The sequence below is a fragment of the Chlorocebus sabaeus genome, chromosome 9 (assembly GCF_047675955.1).
Source record: "Chlorocebus sabaeus isolate Y175 chromosome 9, mChlSab1.0.hap1, whole genome shotgun sequence".
In the NCBI taxonomy this organism is placed as follows: domain Eukaryota; kingdom Metazoa; phylum Chordata; class Mammalia; order Primates; family Cercopithecidae; genus Chlorocebus; species Chlorocebus sabaeus.
In genome coordinates, this window is record NC_132912.1 from 3234870 (window position 1) to 3255834 (window position 20965).

Consider the following 20965-nt stretch of genomic DNA (forward strand, 5'->3'; position numbering starts at 1 on the left):
TAACAAGTGTTAGGGCAGACTTGTTTAAGTGTTTTAAATAATAAACACTTAAAAAAAAAAGGATAGAAAATAAAAATAGGCTGGGCACAGTGGCTCATGCCTAGAATGCCAGCAGTTTGGAGGCGAAGGTGGAAGGACTGCTTGAGTCCAGGAGTTTGAGATCAGCCTGGGCAATGTAGTAAGCCCCCATCTCAACAAAAAATTTTTAAAAATTAGCTGGGCACAGTGGTGCACACCTATAGCCCCAGCTACTTGGGAGGCTGAGACTGGAGAATCACTTGCGCCCAGGTCACGGCTGCAGCTAGTTGTAATGGCACCACTGCACTCCAGCCTGGGTGCCAGAGTGAGACCCTGTCTCAAAATAACAAAAACTAAAAAAAAGGAAGTGAATAAAAGAAATTAAGAAAATTTTAAAATAAATTTTCAGACAGTCAAGGAAAAGGTAGCCTTGTTATATAGTACAATGCAAATATTTTAAGCTTTCTTTCTGCACTTTCTCATCATGAATCTGTGAAATCAAGATGACACGTAAAGTGAAAGGCCTGGAGCAGCAGGAGGCCACCTCCCATGGGCTCCACTCCCAGAGGCCAACAGAGACACCACACCCAGAACTGAACCAGGGATACGCAGACACCAAAGGAGAAGACGTGAGCGCCAACCTCGTCCACTGAGGAGCATGGCTTCTCTACTGACATCCAGGAACTAGACTACAGTTCTCTTTGTAAGTTAATCAAATTTACTAAATTAGTTATCACCAACATCACTGTTCTATGTCAAATCCATGGATTCGGGAGTCATAGAAACAGCAGTAAAGCAGCCTTCTTCAGGCCATGGTTTTGGGCCATTCTTATGCCAGCATATCCCAGGCGAAGTCTGTTTTCCTATCAGACTACTCACTGCAAGGCACAGAAGTGAGTGCAGCATCTAAGGCCACACCACAGAGTCTGAACTCACTTAACTGGGCCAACACTGGACAACATATTTAATCCTCCTGAACCTCAGTTTCTTCATCTGCGTAACGGGGGATATGAACCCCGACACGCTGGACTATTCTGAGAATTGAGTTAATATGTGTAAAACATGACAGCTGCTCCTGGCACCTGCCAGGTGCTCAGCAGGCGCCAGCAGCACCATCAGCGCATACCTCGACCGTGTGTGGGCGCACAGGCCTCCGTTCCTTCTTACTCCGACCGATGCTTCTAAGGAAGTCTTCGACCACTTTTTCTGTCTGAGACATCTGCTGAGGAGTCGCATTCACTGAACACCTGTTTTAAAAATTACGTATACATAAAACCATTGTTAGAAAAAACAGTTTTAGTAATTCATCACATTTTGTATAATAACTCAATGATGTTGGTTTTATAGAAAATAATGTTCAAAGTGTTAAAAGAAACAGTAGCCAAATGTGGAAATACCACAGCCGCCTCCCTGCTCTGCAGTGCTTCAGGTTATCAAGAGATTTCCGTACAGTTCAATGTGGCAGCTAATGAAGCTGTCCAGAGGCAGAGCCTGAGACCCTAAACTCTTGTTCTTCCGAAGAGCAAAGAAAATACAGAGACTACTAAGATCTGCTAACCATGCCTTCGGAACTACGCTATCAAAACACTGACAGCTTTCAACATTACTGTCCAGAAGTCATCAATTTGAAAATGTGGACTGGTTGTTAAAGCAGAACATTATGAAGTGCAAAAAATTACCATGCTCTCAAAGTTATATGAAAATAGAACTCTCCCAAATTCTACAGAATTGCAAATACTACCACCACATGAAATCTACTTGAACTCTACAGTGTATTGACAGAGCGTATATTTTTTCCTTTTGGCTGTAAATCCTAAAATTACTCTAGTTAAAGTAATAGCAGGTACCATTATTTAATACTAACTATATCCCAGGCATGTATGCTGCCTTGCAGGTATTCTTTTATTCCTTAAAATAAACCTGCAAAGAAAGGTTTTATGGAGGAGGAAGCAGAAGACCCCAGTGGGTCAGTTGCCCAGGACCTCCTAGGTGCGAGCGTGAGTGCTGACCTGGCACCAGAAGCTAGGCCAGCCTGAGCCCAATGCCAAGAGCCCCTGATCGCCAGGCTTCACCTCTGCCCACCCACAGACCGCCCTGTAGAATCTGCCAGGGATTCACAAGACATGACTGGCAAAAGGCATCAGGACTCTGTGAAGAAGGACGAGTGACCTCAGCAAACATTTTCTTGTTAAGTACTGACGAATACATCAATGTCACTGACAATAAGATGCTGAAAACAAAACTGTCAATCATTTTTAAACTTCATTCATGCTCACACCCCTGAGGGCACATAAGGCCAACTGCAGGCGTAGGACTGAGCTGCCAGATATTTCCTCAAAGCATCACAGAATTATATAAGAAACTGTGCTTTTACTCCGACCTTCGGCAAGCTCACCCTTACGGATATCTCAGTTACAGACCATTTGCTTTTGGAAGCAACATAACTACTGCTCTCAACCTATTTGCACTTCTAGAACAAAATTAGCCTGCTTTCTTCCCCATCTCCTACAACTTTTAATGAGCTTAAAATATTTTTTTCTTAGTTTATTAGAACACTTGACATCTACAATAAATTCTGTAACCTTTACCTTTACCAAGCACTTTCTATCTTGAAGTTTCTACAAGTAAAAAATACCTAAAAACTATGCTTAATAGAATGAATCATAAAATATTTAGAAACAAATCACAAATGCACCTCATATTATCACCATTTAACAGGTGTTTCTTGATACGCGGGAGCTTCCTTAGGATGGGTTTGATGTCTGTCATTTCTGCAATCCTCTTCATCAGTCGCACCTGAACCAGAGAAAGCTCGCTTACAGAGAGGCAGAGGCCACGACAGACCCAGAGGAAGCTCGCTCAGAGAGAGGCAGAGGCCACGACAGACCCGCTCAGTCTGAACCAAGCACCCGTGACATCAGAACCCTGCATCGGCAGGGGTTATGTGTGCAAGTGTGTGGCTTGAGGAGGGCTGGAACTGGGGTACAGGGTGGTACAAAGAAGAAGATGAGTTAAAACCAACCAATCAATTCTTCTCCATATTTGGTCAGTTAGAAAGTTAGCATTTCTGGGACATAAGTTAATGTATTCCCAAAGAAATCAGTAACTCTGGAATATGTGGCTAAACCAGAGTAACAGAGGTTCCTTCCAAGCTTCTTACCTGATCCATCCCGCTGAAGGTCTCCTGCAGGTCCCCTGCGGGCGTGAGGGTCCGGCCTGCCCTGATGGACGCGTACAGGTGTCCGGAGTCGGGAATTCCATTGGCGAGCTCCTGGGCGGTCATCTTCACCAGCACCTTGAAGTGCTCCTCTTCTTCGAAACACGGGCTATGGAAAAAGGAGAAGAAGAAATTCCTGGAGACCCATTCATCGTGTCCCTTCAATATCGTGGAAAGTTGATTAAATGTAAGTTTGCAGACTACTTTAACGACCAAAGACATTTTATAAGTCCATACGAACTACAAGTAAAAGTCAGACTTGGAAATCAACACACACAAGTAAGACTGTCTATTTTAAAGTACTTCAAATGAAGATCTCTAGTACACCCCAAGAATGGACAACTCTTGCAAATAAAGTTACTTGTTAAATATTTCACTCCACAGATGCATCATGTCTGGCAGGTTTCGATCCAGGCAGAGAGAGGAGAAAAGCACACCCTGAACCAAAGAAAACACAGAAGACAGGAATTAGGGCCGAATCAAACAGTGACAGACACTGGAGAAAAGCTTCCCACCGCAGCTGTCATCTGACGGTGACAGGCTACCTGTTCGTAGGTGTCCATGTGCGAGTCGTCGGGGAGCACGTGGGGAGAAGCGCTCATCCCTCCGGTCTTCAGTTCTATCTGCTGAGCCTGCTCCCGGTAGTCAAGAAGGCCGCAGCCCAGCCTGACACAGCAGAGAAGCACAGCCCCGATTACAAGGCAGTCCTTACTGAATCATTTTTAAAACCGTGCATCTTGAATTACAAGTTGCTGCCATTAATTGAATAACTGTAGCTTTGCCAACCTCTTCACAGTTCGAAGGTCATCAAGCAGGCACACGCTCTAACCTTTGCCCTCTAGAGTTCACGCGTCCCCTCCCCCAGGGGGACACCAGTTTCTCCCGCCTGGGAAGTCAGTGTCCAGAGGCACAAGACACTTTGGTGGCCAGTGTCTGCACTCAAAACAACATTCTAAAATACGCATTTCCAGTTGTAAGCTTTTCAATAAATGCTTTATGAGGACTCCCTACTCTCTTCGCCCAGACCACTGTGAGACATACTTCCTTTGCTCAAACGTCTGGCTTTATGAGGACTCCCTGCTCTCTTCGCCAGACCACTGTGAGACATGCTTCCTTTGCTCAAACGTCTGGTAGCCTGGGCGAGGGAGTCCAAAGGCTAAAGACTTTCTAAATTTTTTAGAAAAGTATTTTCCTCCCAGCACTCACGCTTGTGAAAGAAACATTCACAGTGACACTGCTAATGCCAGAAATAACTGAGTCAAGGGAATGACCAGGAGGTGTTTTCTAAACTGCTACAAAAGGATGAACAGCGGCAGCTATATTTAAAAAGGCAGGGAACTTTCAAACCCATGAAGACATTTTTCCATCTGAGCGGACCCTCAGCCAGGGTGCAGGTGCCACAGCCATGCAGCTTTCTGCAGCACGCCGACAACTTCCTCTCCACAAAGGGAAGACCCCAGCTGCATGTCAGGTTGGGCAGTGGTCTCTGAAGCTGGCTGCAGGGTTCCATGTCCCCTATTATCCTGGATAGGAACGGGAGCCCACAGCCCTGTCTACTGCTTGTCCTGCAACCTCGGCCACAGCAGAGCTGGGCAAAAGGTCACGTGTTGATGTGGGTACTCATGTGTGTTTCCAGACCTGTGCACACCCCACCTAGGGAGGACGCCAGCAACTGCAGGTCAGCTCGGAGGAGGAGCAACGCAGGCAGCAGGCACATCCAATTACTCACTCTTTCAGATTAAACCGTCAACCCTTTCCAAAGCTTCACAGATTCATATGCTAAGATAGAGATCTCTAAGTATATCCTTACATTATACCGTAATTCATAAATATTTCAATGTAATATAGTAAGAAAATATTACTTTCATAAAAAATTCTAAACCAATATATTGTACACCATACTTACACACTAACATTGTAAGTTGTGATTCACTGAAGGTAATTCCTACTGATGCATTAGAACAACACAGATATGCACACAAAGCAGATGTTAGTAAGACACACAAGGGTGTGTTGCGATCGTACTTGGTGAGGACGCTGCAGAAGAGGGGCACATAGGGCCTCAGCTCCTCGGGGAGTGTGTTCAGGCTGGAGAAGGCCCGGAAATACACCATGCCATTGGTGGGCTGGGCGCAGTACTGAACAGGGATATCTCCGGCTAGAAAAACAAAAAGGATTTAATTTTTATTGTTGCCAGTAAAATTTAAACCACTTATAATATTTAAAAAACGCTATTTATTGCTTTTCAAGCATGGAGGTTTAAGACTTATACTAGAGTTTATATAAACTTCTCTATTGTATTTTCATGATAAAAAACTGGAACTGTCTTCAATAGTAAAGCAACCCGCTCTCTCCAAGGAAAGGGAAAGGAAGGACGGAACGACGACCTTCTGGTGTCACAACTGCAAGTTCCAGTGACCCAACCTCTCCCCGTTAACCAGAGAGAACTCCGACCAGGTGCCCCCAAGAACCCCGGGCCCACATCGCAGCCGTCCTCAGCGCTGCTCGTCGTCTTCCCCAACAGGCCCTGCCACCCTCTGGCCCCACAACAGAAGGCTGCCCCAGGGCCCCAAACAAGGCTCCTGGTGTCCCCCACCCACTCTTCCTGACCTCTTGAGGGCAGGGCTGGGCACTCAGCTTTGTACGTAGGTCCCTACCTAGCAGAGCACCCTAGACCAGCGGAGGCACCAAGGCATGGAAGGATGACTGATTTATTCTCACTCTTAGCGAACACTTAATGAGATTCACAGACAAAAACTGCCAGGGTTAACAGATCAGAGAGATGTCAGCCTCGATTTCCACTCACATGCGCGTGCACACACACGAAAACAAACAGGATACAAACACGACAAGCGCTGTTAGAAGACAAAAGGCGGGCTGGAGATGCTTCACAGGACTCAGGGATGCCCAGGGGTGAAATCCCATCCCTGTCCTCGAGGTGCAAGTGACAGCCATGCTGCCCTCAGCTCAGTCACGTCCGGCCACACCTGCTGGTAAGCTCAGCATCAACACTGTCAGGTGAGGTTACCCCAAAGACACCTCTCCAGCTACCCGCCACGAGCGAGAGAGAAAGGAGGCACCCTGAGAACTCAAAAGCAGTCACAGACCATGGAACAAAAAGTACCACGTAACGAAAGGTGCCACGGAACGAAACATGACATGGAACAAAACGTGTCACGGAATGAAATGCCAGGACACAGTAGGGGGATAAACTTGGCCTCCAACTCCCTTTCAACTCAACACCCACCTTTCTGGGGGATCTCATCCCTCTGCTTCCTCCATGCTGATGGCAGGGTAAACAGTTGGGACAAAGGGCTCTGAGGATGCCTCTATTTTTTAAACTGCACTTAATACAGTCACAGCATAACCCAAATCCTCATTTGATTCTAGAAGCAGGAAATCAGAGCATCAAAACCCTCTCAGGAACACACACACAGGCTCTTACTGAGTGAACGCGTCTATCACCACTGAGAGTTAGGAACAAGGTAGAAGACACGTATGGAGCAAGACTATGAACGCACAGGGCTGCTCAAGTGTTTGAGGGAAAACCTCCAAGATGTGATTCTATTGCTTCTGTGAGGAGTGATATTTAATTTCCCCAAGGACCCCGAGACCCAGGAAAAGCGTAGTGTTCACAGTGACCTGTCAGGACCACGTCCAACTCTGTGACAGGTATGGTGGGCTCAATATCTGAAACTTTCAACGCTGGCAGACAAGAGGCATCTTGAGGTTTGCTTTGTTGAGTCCGTAATTCTAAACCTAAAAAAGAAACAAGAAAAAGGAATATTCAGGGCCATAATTAAAAGGATTGATGCAACTTATCTCCTATGTTATTATCTTACATCCAGAATTAGTCGTCCATGCCAAATGTGAGGAATACAGGAGCACTATGGTTTGCAAAATATCTCCTACTTCCAGGCTGACCAGATTTAGATGCACTAATAACCTCCTTAGTGGGAAGCCCTTTTCCTAATTCTCATTTTCAATTACTGAACATTCTGCTGGGGAGTGGTGGTTTGCTCAAGAAGCTTCTCCTGCACCCCTCCAAAGTTTACATTAAATAGATTCGACTTGTTTTCAGAGCTTTCAAACCACTTCTTGTTGGACTGACATTTAGTGATCTTTATACTCATCTTTTTTGTTTTCAGACACGGCCTGGCTCTGTCACCCAGGCTGGAGTACAGTGGCACCATCTCAGCTCACTGCAGCCTCTGCCTCCTGGGCTCCAGTGATCCTCCTGCCCTAGCCTTGTGACTAATTTCTTTTTTCTTTTTTTTTTTTTTTGTAGAGACGAGGTTTTGCCACGTTGCCCAGGCTGTCTCAAACTCCTGACCTCAAGTGATCCTCCCACCTTGGCCTCCCAAAGTGCTGGGATTCCTGGCATGAGTCACCGCACCTGGCCCTATACTCGTTTTCTACTGTTTCATTTTCACTAATTTCAACAAAAGACTTACACAATCACATAAATCACACAAATTACAGTGGTGCTTAGAAAGACACTTCCTGGGCCTGACAGTCCATTCATCAATGAGGGAGGCAGCACCTTTACAGTGGACCCCTCCACCGAGCCACAGCCTATGCGGGAGATCCTAAGACCCAGGCGTGCCCCCCGCCCTGACGGCCATCAGTGAAGCGGCTTCACAGTGCTACACCGTGCCAAGCAAGTACATGAGTGCACGACTCCATGACTCCCGGGGAGGGCTGTGCCGAGTTCCCGCTTTAACTCAGTCCCCGCAGACAGCACTCCTGGTGTCTGCTGGGCTGACCTCCCCCATGTTCCATTTCCACCTTCTGAAGTGCCCCGAGAGCATGCCACGCACTTAGACACAGGACCTTGGGGCACAGTGAGCATCTCAGGCAGTGTCGCCCCTCCACAGGTGCCCCACCATGGGCTCCAGCCCTTCCGCCCACCTCTGGAGCTGCAACTGCCATCAACAACCACCCCCGCTCCCAGAGGCATCTGGAGCCCAGGCTCCCAGTGGCAAGGAGCTCAGACCCGGACTCTGCAGGCTTCCCCTGCCAGCTCGCCACCTACCTAACATCTTGACTTTCCCGACCTCATGCCACGCGGAGGTTTTGTAATCTGTGGCTTTGCCAGGAAGCTCCCTCCTGCCTCTTCCCTTACCTGGCCTTCCCCGTGGTTCCTGGGCCCACCTGCACTAGAGCACGCCACAGCTACCCTGACATCCCAGAGCTCCTTTTCTGAACACACTCACTCACAGTGGGTAGAAAAAGCCTCTGGCACATTCTCTTCTGTTTCCTTTCAGCGCATCACACACTCCCTGATGGTGGAGGCTTTACCCCTTCACAGTGCTTAAGACACACACAAGACCAGAAATCAGAAGATTCAAGCTTTTACTAGTTTCCCATTCACCTCTTCTGCACTGTTGTTCTCTACAGATTGGCTTTAATTCACAGAATCCTAACACTGCCGTGCACACTTTAAGACTTACTGACCTGAAATAACCATTCACTGCACTAGCACTGTGCCCTCCTTTAAAGGAGCTCTGCAGTGAGTGTGTAAAGGAGAACTCTGTAGTGTGAGCATTGCTCATTAATCTACTGGTTTGGACTACAGTACACTGGGTTTTCTTAAAGCACAGCTCTGAGGTCAGGCCAACGAATATGAAGTAATTTAGGAAATGTACAACCTGTTGCCTACTCATGGAATTATCTCGTGTACTCATGAATAACTTCAGTTAAAAGTGGGAAGATTGGAGCTTGTCAATTATCACAAAACAGAGCTTAAAAAAAAGATAAAGGTTAAAAAAAAAACAGCTTAAAACAGTTGTCTCTAAACAAGAATTCAGATAGAGATAAGAACAGATTACAAGTTGACATTAATTTTTCTTTTACTACATAACTTCAACCTTAGCATGATCAAAATGAAGTCACTTACTTTCCACCTAACGTCCATTCTTACCTTCTGACAAGCCTGACAATTTCTCACAGAATCCCAGCCCAACTAGCTTTTTTTTTTTTTTTTTTTTTTGAGACGGAGTCTCGCTGTCGCCCAGGCTGGAGTGCAGCGGCATGATCTTGGCTCGCTGCAAGCTCCGCCTCCCGGGTTCACGCCATTCTTCCTGCCTCAGCCTCCCGAGTAGCTGGGACTACATGTGCCGCCACCACGCCCGGCTAATTTTTTGTATTTTTAGTAGAGATGCGGTGTCACCATGTTAGCCAGGTTTCGATCTCCTGACCTTGTGATCCTCCATCCTCGGCCTCCCAAAGTGCTGGGATTACAGATGTGAGCCACTGCGCACAGCCCCAACTAGCTTTTTTAACAGGAGAAGTATGTGTGTATGTGTTGCATATATTTTTAAAAGGCTTTATTAATACATAACTTACAAGCAATAATATTCACAATTTTAAAGACACAAGTCAGTAAGTTCTGAAAATTGTGGCAAGTTATGAAGCCACCACATCACAGTACTGGGCCTTTCTAGCACCCCCAAAACTCTCCCATCCCCCCTAGTCAACCAACCCCCAACCCTGGGCCTCCAGCACTTCTCATCTGCTCTCTGTCCCTGCAGCTTTGCCACATCCACGGCTTCCCATGAATGGTCTCGGTATGTCACCTGGCTCCTGGCTTCTCTCCCTTTGTGGGAAGTTTCTGAGATGCACCAATAACAAGGGTGCATCATTGTCGTGCTCCTTCGCAGCTAGTGGCATTTCTTTGTAAGGATGTATGTGTTGATGGAAGTCTGGGTTGTTTCAAGTTTTGTGTGGATACCTGTTTCCATTTCTCTGGAAGGAACGTTAGGAGCGGGGCCTTCCTGGTCCGTGCATGTTGGCTGGCACTGTGAGAACTGTGACCCTGTTTCCTAGGTGGCCACACCAGTTTGGCTCCTTTGGCAGTGTGTGAGCATTCATTTCCCCTGCCTTTCAGGACTGACGACATTTGGTGCCGGCAGTAATTTTTAAACTGCTAGTCATTCTAGTAGGTGTATAATGGTATATCACTGTAGTTTTAATCTGCATTTTCCTGATAATTATGATACACTTCCCTAAGAAAGTAATGAGATTATTTCCATGTAATGATTTATGTGCCTAGTTGCCATTAGGGTCTCTTCGATGACATCTGTCAAAATCTTTTGCCCATGCGTGAATTGGGTTGTGCGCTCTCATGACTGAATTGTTGGTTTTTCGTGTATTCTGAATACGGGCCTTGATCAGACACCACTTTTGCAAATATTTTTTCCCAGAGGCCGAACTACTTGTGAGAATCCATCTGGGTCCCCTTCTCTCCCGTGGCCTCCTCCTTTCCTTCACTGCTGCAGCCGCTCCTGCTGCCACTGCCAAAATCCCCTGCCTCTCAGCAGTTTTCTCCATCCAATTTCTCTGTTTTTCTGCAAAACTATCCTGAATGAGGCTGCTGCTACGCTGCTCACTGACCTGGCAGTTCTCCTGCCTTAATCCATGAAGCACCCATGTGCTCCCCGTCTTCCACACAGGCCCTCCCCAGGGCCACCGGGCACACCTGTCTCCCCCATACATGCTGTCTTCCCTCCATGCCCAACGCTCCACCATCCCTGTGTGCCCCACGCCTGTCCCACAGAATCCTGGTGCTGCTCTGCGGCTGACACACACCCCCTCTATGCCTGAGACCGGCCTCTTCCCAACACACAGCTCTCACTGTCCACTCTGCTCACAGGCCATGCAACACGCACTGCAACAGAACAATGGTACTGGCATGTTATGGCACCTGATAAATACAAAGTATTTACAAAATGTGTAAAATAAATACATCTTTCCAAGCTACTTCTTTTCAGTGACTCCTGCCTTTCCTACTGAGCTATGAGGGCAATTTTCTGAAATTATCTGAACCCACTGCACCAAACGTGAGCTCTGTCGGTGCCCAGTGGACACCTGTTGGTTGAAATAATACCTGTCTCCAACTATTAACTCACTAACAAGTGCACTCGGCCTGAGTGCAGGTCAGGCCTCGCCGGCTCGGAAGGAAGCCTCGGACCTTTCTCGTAGATCTGCTGCCTGTCTCCGGGGGACAGAGCTTCGACCTTCTGCTTGAGCTTCGTGGCTTCCACTTGTGCCTGCTTCTCATGATACTTGTCATCTGGCCTCATCGACAAAGTCAGCTTATGCTGGTTATTCTGCAGCAACCACAGCAACAACAAAAGCCAAGTGAAAACAAGACCTTATTACAACCTAGCACTCAACAAGCTTCTGCTAGTGTGTTCTTGGTCCTGTGGTTCCACTTTCCCACTTTAAAAATAGTAATAATAGAACGAACCTCAAGAGTTGTTTTGCCGATGAAAGTACACAAGTCTTATAAAACGCTTACCACCATACCTGCCTGTGTAGTAGTTACAGAATTCATAAACGCTATTATTCTACTATTATCATGATTACGGTCATTAGGTCTTAAGCATATCAATATTAAATATTTTCACTACATCTTAGTTGTAAAAAGGTTTGCAGTTTTAAGTACTATAGATCTTGGATTTTAGTCTAAATTGAAGTTAATACAGAATTCTATTTTTTGTCTAGTGTTCATTCTACTATTAACTTCTAAAAGGCTAGAACTATATTTCCCATTCAATACTTTATAAATTATTAGAACAAAACACATGTTGATGTAATATAAAAATAAACGTTAGGTTATTTCATGTACTTTCCTTGTTTCAACAATTAAAAAAACTACACATGCACAAAATGCTCCCATATAAAATACTACAGAAGTAAGATAACTCGAAGACACCAGAAAGTTCATGGAAAATAACTTACAATAGCTGAGAGAAACCGCAGGTCAAGTTATTAAATTGTATCTCATGCCTAAAACAATGGAACCTACTGGAGAGTTCCCCTTCAAAGTAGACAACAGTCTTTCCCACCATGGGAACATTTTTTAAAGTTCTACCATAGTAATAAGTACAAAGCAAGGAACAGGCAACCAAGCACAACTGCTCAAAAATCTGAGAAAACAAACGCACAAGCATCAAAAGTATTCACTCATGAAAACCAGAAGATTCATTACATTTGGGTGACTGCTCTCCTATTTTATATTCTTCTACTAATAAAAGAACAATATATGCAAATGTTTTGTTCACACAAACATACATATATTCACATATTAAAAATGCACACATTCATCTAAAAAAATTATCAACTTGCATTACAATCTGGAAAATAAAGTTAATGCCAGCATTTAAATTTTTAATTAGAAATTAAGTCACCCATTAACAGAAATTACTTAAATGTACAGATTATGTTCCTAATATTCCTTTCATTAGTATAAAATTCAACTTCAAAATTAGAGAGATGAATTATCCAACTTTCTTACCTTAAAATACTGTTTTACTTTTTCTTGCAAAAATTTTGGATTTTCCTGCAGGCACTGTCTGAATTTAGCCAACTGATTTCCCAACTTCAGGAGCTCCACAGGGTCCCCGTCATGGTTCCAGCAAGAAGCTATGTACTGGAAGGAAGATTCCACATCCACAATGCAGCTGGTACCACACAGTACAACCTCCACAAACAGCCCAGACTTGATATTAAGATCCTAGTTTCTATGTTTAAATATACCACAGCTGATTGTTTATAATGAAAGTCATGTAATTATTTGGATGGAGAAACAAAAAAACTTACTTTAGCTCTATTTTGTTCTAATAAAATAAAAACCACAGGCTGAAATAATGTTTAGGAAATAACCAACAGACTACTAGTTATAAATCCTTACCCATTTAATCTATTTCACATAAAAATATCAAAAAGCCAATTAAGCTAGTAACAAGACAAAACGTCTATTATAAAAGTAAATTTGTTGTTGAGAAATCACTTACTGATGTCAGCATCAGCCCAAAGCTGGTAGACTGATGTTTCATCTGTATTTCAATTTTATGAAGTAAAGCCTCAATTCGATCATCTTCAAATCCTTTCCTAAAGAACACAATGAAGAACAAAGATGGGCCAGACACAATGGCTCATGCTTGTAACCCCAGCACTTTGGGAGGCCAAGGCAGGAGGACTGCTTGAGGCCAGGAGTTTAAGACCAGCCTGGGCAACATAGAGAAAGCCCATCTCTAACATACAAAAATTAGCTGGGCATGGTGGTGTGCACCCTAGTTCCAGCTACTTGGGAGGCTGAGGTGGGAGGATCACCTGAGCCCGGTAGGGGAGGAAAATGCAGTGAGCTGAGATCACACCACTGCACATCAGGCTCGGTGACAAAGCGAGACCCTGTCTCAAAACAAAACAAAAACCTAAGATGTAGAAGAGTTTTAGAAACAAACGGTAGCAGAGATAACATTTAAACAAATAAATATGAACAAATGCATATTATATGACAGAGAGGGAAGGCCCAAACAGTGGATCAGGCTCAGCTCCTCTCAAAAAGCATGCACAAATGAGGAACGAAAGCAGACTGTTACAAATAAGCCACACTCACTCAACTACTTCATCAATCGTTCTGTCTACGAGGCTTCTGACTGTCTCAATGTCTTTCTCTGCAATCCCTTGGAGGCCGACACTGAAGTAGGCCTCCCTCGTGTAGCCATTATATCTAGAAGAAAAAAACAGAAATGATGCACTGGAATCCAGGCACATTCATCATGCCCTCGTAATATGCTTGATTTAAAGATCAGAATGAAGTGCTTCAAACTCCAGCCCCTCCACTGAAAAGTGCATTCAAGCAGTGTTCTCAAGTAATTGGTTCCATGTACATCTATGTCATTTTTACATCTTTTTTTAAAAATTAAATTTAAACTTTTGAGTTATGGCAGGATAAATATCAAAACAGAGAACTGCTGAGTTTTACAAAATTTTAACAATTTCCAATACTTAATGACCTGACCTGTAAGAGACAACAGCATGATATTCTGAGGCCCTGGAAAAGCTGCCTTTGTGCTGGGTGTTTTATTTTGGACAAACGCCCCCTTGAGGGGACAGAAATGGCTGGCACTGGATCCAGGATCTCATCCAGAGCCCCCTAATGAGGGCGGCCATCCTGTGCACCATGAGACGCTCAGCAACTTCCTGGTCCACCATCTTCCAGTTATAGCAATCAAAAATCCAAAAATGGTCCAGATATTGTCAAGTGTGGGACAGGGACAGGGTGTGGAGGTGAAGGAGCAAAACTGCCCCCAACCAATCAGAATTACTGATCTAATCTAATCATAAACTCACCCAACATCAGGAGAAAAGTCTGTGCCAAGGCCAGATTCAATCAAGGCTTTGTAAAAGGGAGAATTGGGCCCAGAAGTCAAGAGTGAAGACAGAAGACTTAATGTGAAGGCTTCGAATGTGTCAGTGATGCTGCATTGGAAAAAAAAAAAAAAAGGAAAGGGGAGGTAAGAGAAAAGGGAAAATTATTGGCCCTTATGCACATTTTATTTAGAATCACTACACATCTTTCTAGAAATTCTTGCATTTCAACATTTTAACAATTTTATGAGCAACAGAGAATTTCCCTTAAATACTGGGATTTTTTTGGGTGGGGCACAAACCATAAAATTAACTGCACTGCACAGGAAATGCTCCCCATGTGACAGCCTGCCGGGCACTTTCCACACGTGATTTAAATGACAGGCACAGTGACAGCACCATTAAGGAGATAAGAAACAAGCCAGGAGAGATGCCAGCCATGGAGCTGCAGGCTGAGCACGGGAGGGCCCAGAGCCTTGCCTTCCTGAACATCCCCCAGGACGGTTCTGACCTACTATCGTGAAACCACTGGAATTACAAAGTTTCGTATGTGGTATATTTTGCCGAGGTGCGTGTTCATAGTACCATTCTCACACTCAAAGGGACCTGTGACCTCAAAATAAGAGCAATTGCTGGTCTGAGGCAGTCTTTTCCCTGTAGAAGAAAGCTTTGACATACAATAAGTACTTTTCTTCCAGAGGGTTATCAAAAATGATTTTCCTCAAAAACCATTTCGGATGTTATTAAAAACTTTGGCATTTTGTTCTCTATTCCTAAAATCCACTTAACCCCTGAATCCTAACTGTGTATTAATTTACAGTCAATTGTAGAACTCACTTCTGAACCTTCTAATAGGAATATTTTCCTCATGTTTTTGTCTTGTATGAGCTTTGACAGCATATACTCACTCCGGTAAGAGGAAGCTAACGCTGACGGTTGTTTGCTTAGAGGGATCTGGAGCAAATGAATCCGGGCCACATGTTATCTGGAATTCCCTCTGTAAAATGACGTGACCTTGTGAGTAGGCACAGTGTCTGACAGTTGTTAACTACTCTACGTTATCTGGATACACAACATGGACCGAAACATGCTTTCCGCTAAGTTAACTTTCTTTTCAAACAAATAACTATTCTTTTGGTTTGTAAAGATCTCCCATACTCTGTACCGACCATGACAGCCTCTGAAATCCCATCATGAACACCCAGTCCAAGTCCTCATGGCAACATATTTACCAGGCAGGCCACAAACACGGTGGGGCACTCACAGGCTTGTCCCAGGGTGTCTGAGCTGGCACCATGGTGCTTGGTTCGATTTTCTGGAATTTGCTCAGTGCTTCCTCATGAATTTGTTTCAGATGCAGTTCTAATGGAAAATTACCATACGTGAAGAACCTAAAATTTTAAGGGAATATAATTAGTCTGTTTTAGTTTAAAAGATGTGAGATCAAGTGCTGCCTTTTTCACTGAAACACAGTACACCTGAGCGCCCCTTACCCAAGGTCTCGCCTTTCAGTTTCAGTCACCTTTACTCAACCAAGGTCCAAAAATATCACGGAACTTCGAGAGACCAAAATTCACGTAACTTATTACAGTATACTGTCATAATTGTTCTATTTTATTATTGTTGTTGTTAACCTCTCACTGTGTCTAATTTATAAATTCAACATTCATCACAGGGCATGGTGCTATTCCTGGCTTCAGGCAACCGCTGGAGTGCAGTGGCACCATCACAGCTCACTGCAGCCTCAAGCAATCCTCCTGCCTCTGCCTCCTGAGTAGCTGGAGTGCAATGATGCAACCTCAGCTCACTGCAACCTCCACCTCCTGGGTTTAAACAATTCTCCTGCCTCAGCCTCCCAAATAGCTGGGATTACAGGTGCCCACCACCACGTCCAGCTAATTTTTGTATTTTTAGTAGAGATAGGGTTTCACACCATGTTGGTTAGGCTGGTCTCAAACTCCTGACCTCAGGTGATCTCCCCGCCTCGGCCTCTCAAAATGCTGGAATTACAGGCATGAGCTACCATGCCCAGTGGGCTAATTTTTAAGTTTTAGAGATGGGTTTTCACTGTTACTCTTGCTGGTCTCAAACTCCTGGCCTCAAGCAATTCTCCCATCTTGGCCTCCCAAAGTGCTTGGATTTGCAGGCATGAGCCACCACACCTAGCCAGAAATTGATCTTTCATTTTAAACTTCATCTAGAGATGTGACAAAAACCAAATGAGGTATTTGTTAAAATACTTTATAATCCTAGGTACAGTAATAGAGTAATCCAACTGACAATTTCACAAAACTCAATTTTTGGCAACAAGTTCAAGGTTATACATGTTAATAAAGATAACACATTTATTCAACCAGAGGAAAAAGGTTACAATGACAGAATTTATCTTTTTCTTTACTATGTTGCCTGAGTTATGGTTAAGGTTTAGGGAACTAGTATCTTAAAGAACTTTCAGAAATTTCTCATTCTAGAATTTAGAAACAAATTTTACACTCTCAGGGTTGAGAGAATCCAGGAGCAATCACCACCCCTAGTGTCCAGATGCTACTCTCCAAAGGCCCTTCCTCACTCGCCACAGAAATCAGAGCTCCCTGGGAAACAGAGAGTTGAGTCTCTGGAGCAGGGAGGGCCTGGCTGTGCATGCTTTAGGGAGGTGGGAGTGGGGGCATAGAAACCAAAGAAGTGAGACCAAAACGGGCCAACAGCTGGGGCAAATGTGGGCATAAAAATAAATAAATTCCATCTGACCACACAGTCTCAAATATATACACATACAGAAATATTTGTGAGGTCACAGTGGTACTAAAAAACAAAACAAAGAAGACTGGGGGGAAAAAAAGAAGAAAGGAAAGAACTCTCTTCTCCATGTTGGGCGCAGTGGCTCACACCTGTAATCCCAGCACTTTGGGAGGTCAAGGTGGGCAAACTGTTTGAACTCAGGAGATTGAGACCAGCCTGGGCACCATGGCGAGACTCTGTCTCTACAAAAAATATAAGCACTAGCTGGGCATGGGGGTGCGCACCTGTAGTCCCAGCTACTCAGGAGGCTGAGGTGGCCCAGGAGGCTGAGGCTGCAGTAAGCTAAGACCATGCCATTGTAGTCCAGCCTGGGGGACAGAACCAGACCCTGTCTTTAAATAAAAAAACCACCAGCCTCTTCTGTCAACATTAGAGGTAGTTCCTGCACCACCCCTCCTCCTCAAACTGGACTTCCCAGGGAGAGCAGCCGCCCCTGCCTTTTCCACAAAACCATATTTCAAGATAACCCGAGAGCCCCAGCTGATGTGGAGCTCTTCTTTGAAGAAGTCCAGCAAACGAATGAAGAATTACAGAATTTGAAAACTTCACAAACTCTAATAAATGATTCAGGCAATAATCCTCAATGAATATGAAAACCATTAATAGGTTGATGAGGAATTATCACAGGACACCAGAAACTCAAGTGCACCAGATGGTCTGTGGCTGAAGGGAGAAAGCAGATCTTCACAAGACAGTGGCCGACTCTCAGCATGCACCCTGCTGGCGTGAGACCCCCGGTGGAGGCAAGCAGCCCTCACACAATGGTAGGATGTGGCCATCTATGCAGAACTCCCCACGAGGGACTCTGCTTAAAAAGGCGCAGCCTGACTCAAACTAAGGCTTTGGATCGAAGTTCCAGTTCTCACGAAACACAGGAACATGGCACCCAACACCACACAGGAGCAGCCAGGACACCTGGAAAGTGAGAGCGCCCAGAGGAAACCCGGCCTGCACACTCCTCTGCCATCCCCGAGAGGGTGCCCAGGAGAGACCCGGGCTGACCAGGTGTGATCTGTGGGACCCTGTGCAGCAAACACTTTGGGGCCAACTAGAAAATGTGAATATGGAATAAGAAATAGGCAGTTTTGGCCGGGCGCGGTGGCTCAAGCCTGTAATCCCAGCACTTTGGGAGGCCGAGACGGGCGGATCACGAGGTCAGGAGATCGAGACCATCCTGGCTAACACGGTGAAACCCCGTCTCTACTAAAAAATACAAAAAACTAGCCGGGCGAGGTGGCGGGTGCCTGTAGTCCCTGCTACTTGGGAGGCTGAGGCAGGAGAATGGCGTAAACCCGGGAGGCGGAGCTTGCAGTGAGCTGAGATCCGGCCACTGCACTCCAGCCTGGGCGACAGAGCGAGACTCCGTCTCAAAAAAAAAAAAAAAAAAAAAAAATAGGCAGTTTTATGAAAGTATGTTTTATTCTATTAAAACTGAAAATGGCATTAGCTCATGTAAGAAAAAATCCTCATGTTTTAGGGTCACAAATTCAAATATTTAGGGGTAAATGATGACATTTATAATTTACTTCCAAAAACATCACAAGGAAAAGGATATCTATTATGTGATAAGTGTTTAGGGGCTCATTATCCTAGTTTACTTTTCTGTATACTTGAAAGTTTTCATAATTGTTTTTATATAAACTAACCTTGCAAATATGTTTTTACATTAGCATTTATATGTAAATTATTAGTGTTTTATATAATACATATAACTATATTATGATAATGACCTTATACTAGTGACATAAGGAACAAGCGATGTATCAGAAAGTGAGGATGTGATGAAGGTTCTGTGACTGCATCCACTATCGGAAGAGCACTTCTCGGTGCCAAGGAGAGGCTCGAAGCTTCGCACACCCTGGGTTGGGGTGGGCACCATCCATGCACCCCCAACTCTCTACGCAACCAAGCTGGATGTGAGGCAAGAAGCTGGGGGGCTCTAAACGCCGTGTTTGTAACCACCATGCTGAGCCCACTGAAGGGTATCATTGTAAATGTCCAAAATCAATGTCCAAGTAAGACAGGCACACTTAGGCCAAGAATCTTACCTACACTTAGATATTTCTTAAGCATTGCTAAATGTGAGAGACGTCATGTCATGAAATTGGAAGAACACAAACAAGTCAACTTTTCACAATCCACCATCAAACTTTTCCAACAAAATATTACCTAGCATTGCTTGGGTGATAGTGAGTGGCATGAAATTGCTTAAGCTGCTCCCACGTAAGCTCCGGGATGCACAGTGGGTCACCCCCGGAGACCACTGAGTATGTGTGGTCAGGAAGAAGTCTGTTTTGAAGGTGCTGGGAGAATATCCTCTCATTGTCTGTCTTGAAACGTGAAATAAATAAATAAGAATATATACATGTAAAATAATACACACACGCTACATTACTTACAATATACCCAATTGATCACATTCTGGTGCATATGCCTGTAATACTTTGCAAATAAAACTGTTCTAATGGTTAAAAAAAAAAAAAAAAAGGACACCCCTACAGGCATTAACACCGTATTCAATGACTCATCATCCATGCACAGGACTCAGGGATTGAGAACAATGGACTTTTTGATGTGTGTTGCAACAAACGCACAGCTGAGGGCTGTAAATTGGAGGGATCACCAGGTCTGCCCACCAGCCAGGAGGGAAGTGGGGAGCAGCTCTCACCCCAACTTGAGTGTCAAGAAGACTCCTTGGAAGAAAAGACCACCAAATTGAGAATGAAAGGTTAAGAAATAGTTCACCAGCTGAGGGGGGCTACGGGAGTCAGAGAGCAGGCCACCCACGAGCCTCAGGGACACCAGCACAGGCAGGTTGTCAAAGTCACAAGGGGACATGAAGACACGGGCCCAGGACAGCAGCTCTTAATCCAAAATGGTCTCAAGGCTCCTTTACACTCTGAAAAATTAACCCATTTATGCCTGAGGTTGCAATTTTTTTTGTAAAAATTCAGACCTTGGCAATGACCTTGAGCTGTAGGATATAAATAACTCCCATAAGCTTAGGATTCCAATAATGGAACACGAGGCATAAATGGGTTTTAATGAGGACCCAAGCAGTTTTTGATTATGTGGGCTTTCTTGCCTGTGTAGGTGCCTGTGTTTATGTAATTTTTCTATATTCTAAATTAAAGCTGAGACATTTAAAAAATACTTATGCATTAAGGTAAGCCATCATTACATGATAATATAAATGTTTGAAAAATATTTCTCATAACAAAGTAAAAAACTGACTACTTAGAGTGATGCTGTGTTGCCTTTTTTACAAACCTCTGTAGTGTCTGGCTCAGAGGTGAAGCTGGACTCCCCCATCTGCTCTGTATCCAGCTTGCTGCGTGTCACACACCTCGCCACGCAGCCTCTAGAAAGTACACCATGTACTTGGGCAAGAATGAGTGAAAAAGACAATGTGTTGATAGTGGTATGAAAAGAACTTTTCTCTCGCTGCAGATCATACACGGGGGTCATCAGACATGGTCTGAGACAGCAGCCTGGCCCCGCTACCCCCTGGCTTCTGCTCACAGCACTGACCCCAGCTAATTCAAGAACATGTCACCTATAATCAGAATATTAAATAAAAATCAACCACCTTCCAGATGTGTCTGTATCATGGTACTGTACATGGGTAAGGTAAGCTGAACACAACATTAAAAAGGAAGAAAACTTACAAACGCTCCCTTCATCTCATTAAAGACGACTCCTTTAAAGACCAAGGGCGTCTGGGGGTCGCTAGGATTCTCGTGTTCCAGCCGCCATCCTTCCTGCCTGAGG

The 20965-nt window shown here is 44.6% G+C and overlaps 1 protein-coding gene across 1 annotated transcript in view; it reads right to left on the reverse strand.

The window, feature by feature from the left end:
- Positions 1–20965, reverse strand: part of PITRM1 (pitrilysin metallopeptidase 1) — a 35284-nt gene that overhangs the window by 6504 nt on the left and 7815 nt on the right. Inside the window, exons 6-21 of the mRNA XM_037983281.2 lie at positions 20863–20959; positions 19364–19524; positions 15660–15786; positions 15304–15392; positions 14378–14506; positions 13641–13754; positions 13036–13132; positions 12537–12671; positions 11208–11346; positions 6878–6994; positions 5261–5393; positions 3781–3901; positions 3597–3673; positions 3179–3344; positions 2714–2814; positions 1145–1265 (exon numbers count right to left, since the gene is read on the reverse strand). Coding sequence (XP_037839209.1) covers positions 1145–1265; positions 2714–2814; positions 3179–3344; positions 3597–3673; positions 3781–3901; positions 5261–5393; positions 6878–6994; positions 11208–11346; positions 12537–12671; positions 13036–13132; positions 13641–13754; positions 14378–14506; positions 15304–15392; positions 15660–15786; positions 19364–19524; positions 20863–20959 — 1924 coding nt within the window. The remainder of the gene's footprint in view (positions 1–1144; positions 1266–2713; positions 2815–3178; positions 3345–3596; positions 3674–3780; positions 3902–5260; positions 5394–6877; positions 6995–11207; positions 11347–12536; positions 12672–13035; positions 13133–13640; positions 13755–14377; positions 14507–15303; positions 15393–15659; positions 15787–19363; positions 19525–20862; positions 20960–20965) is intronic.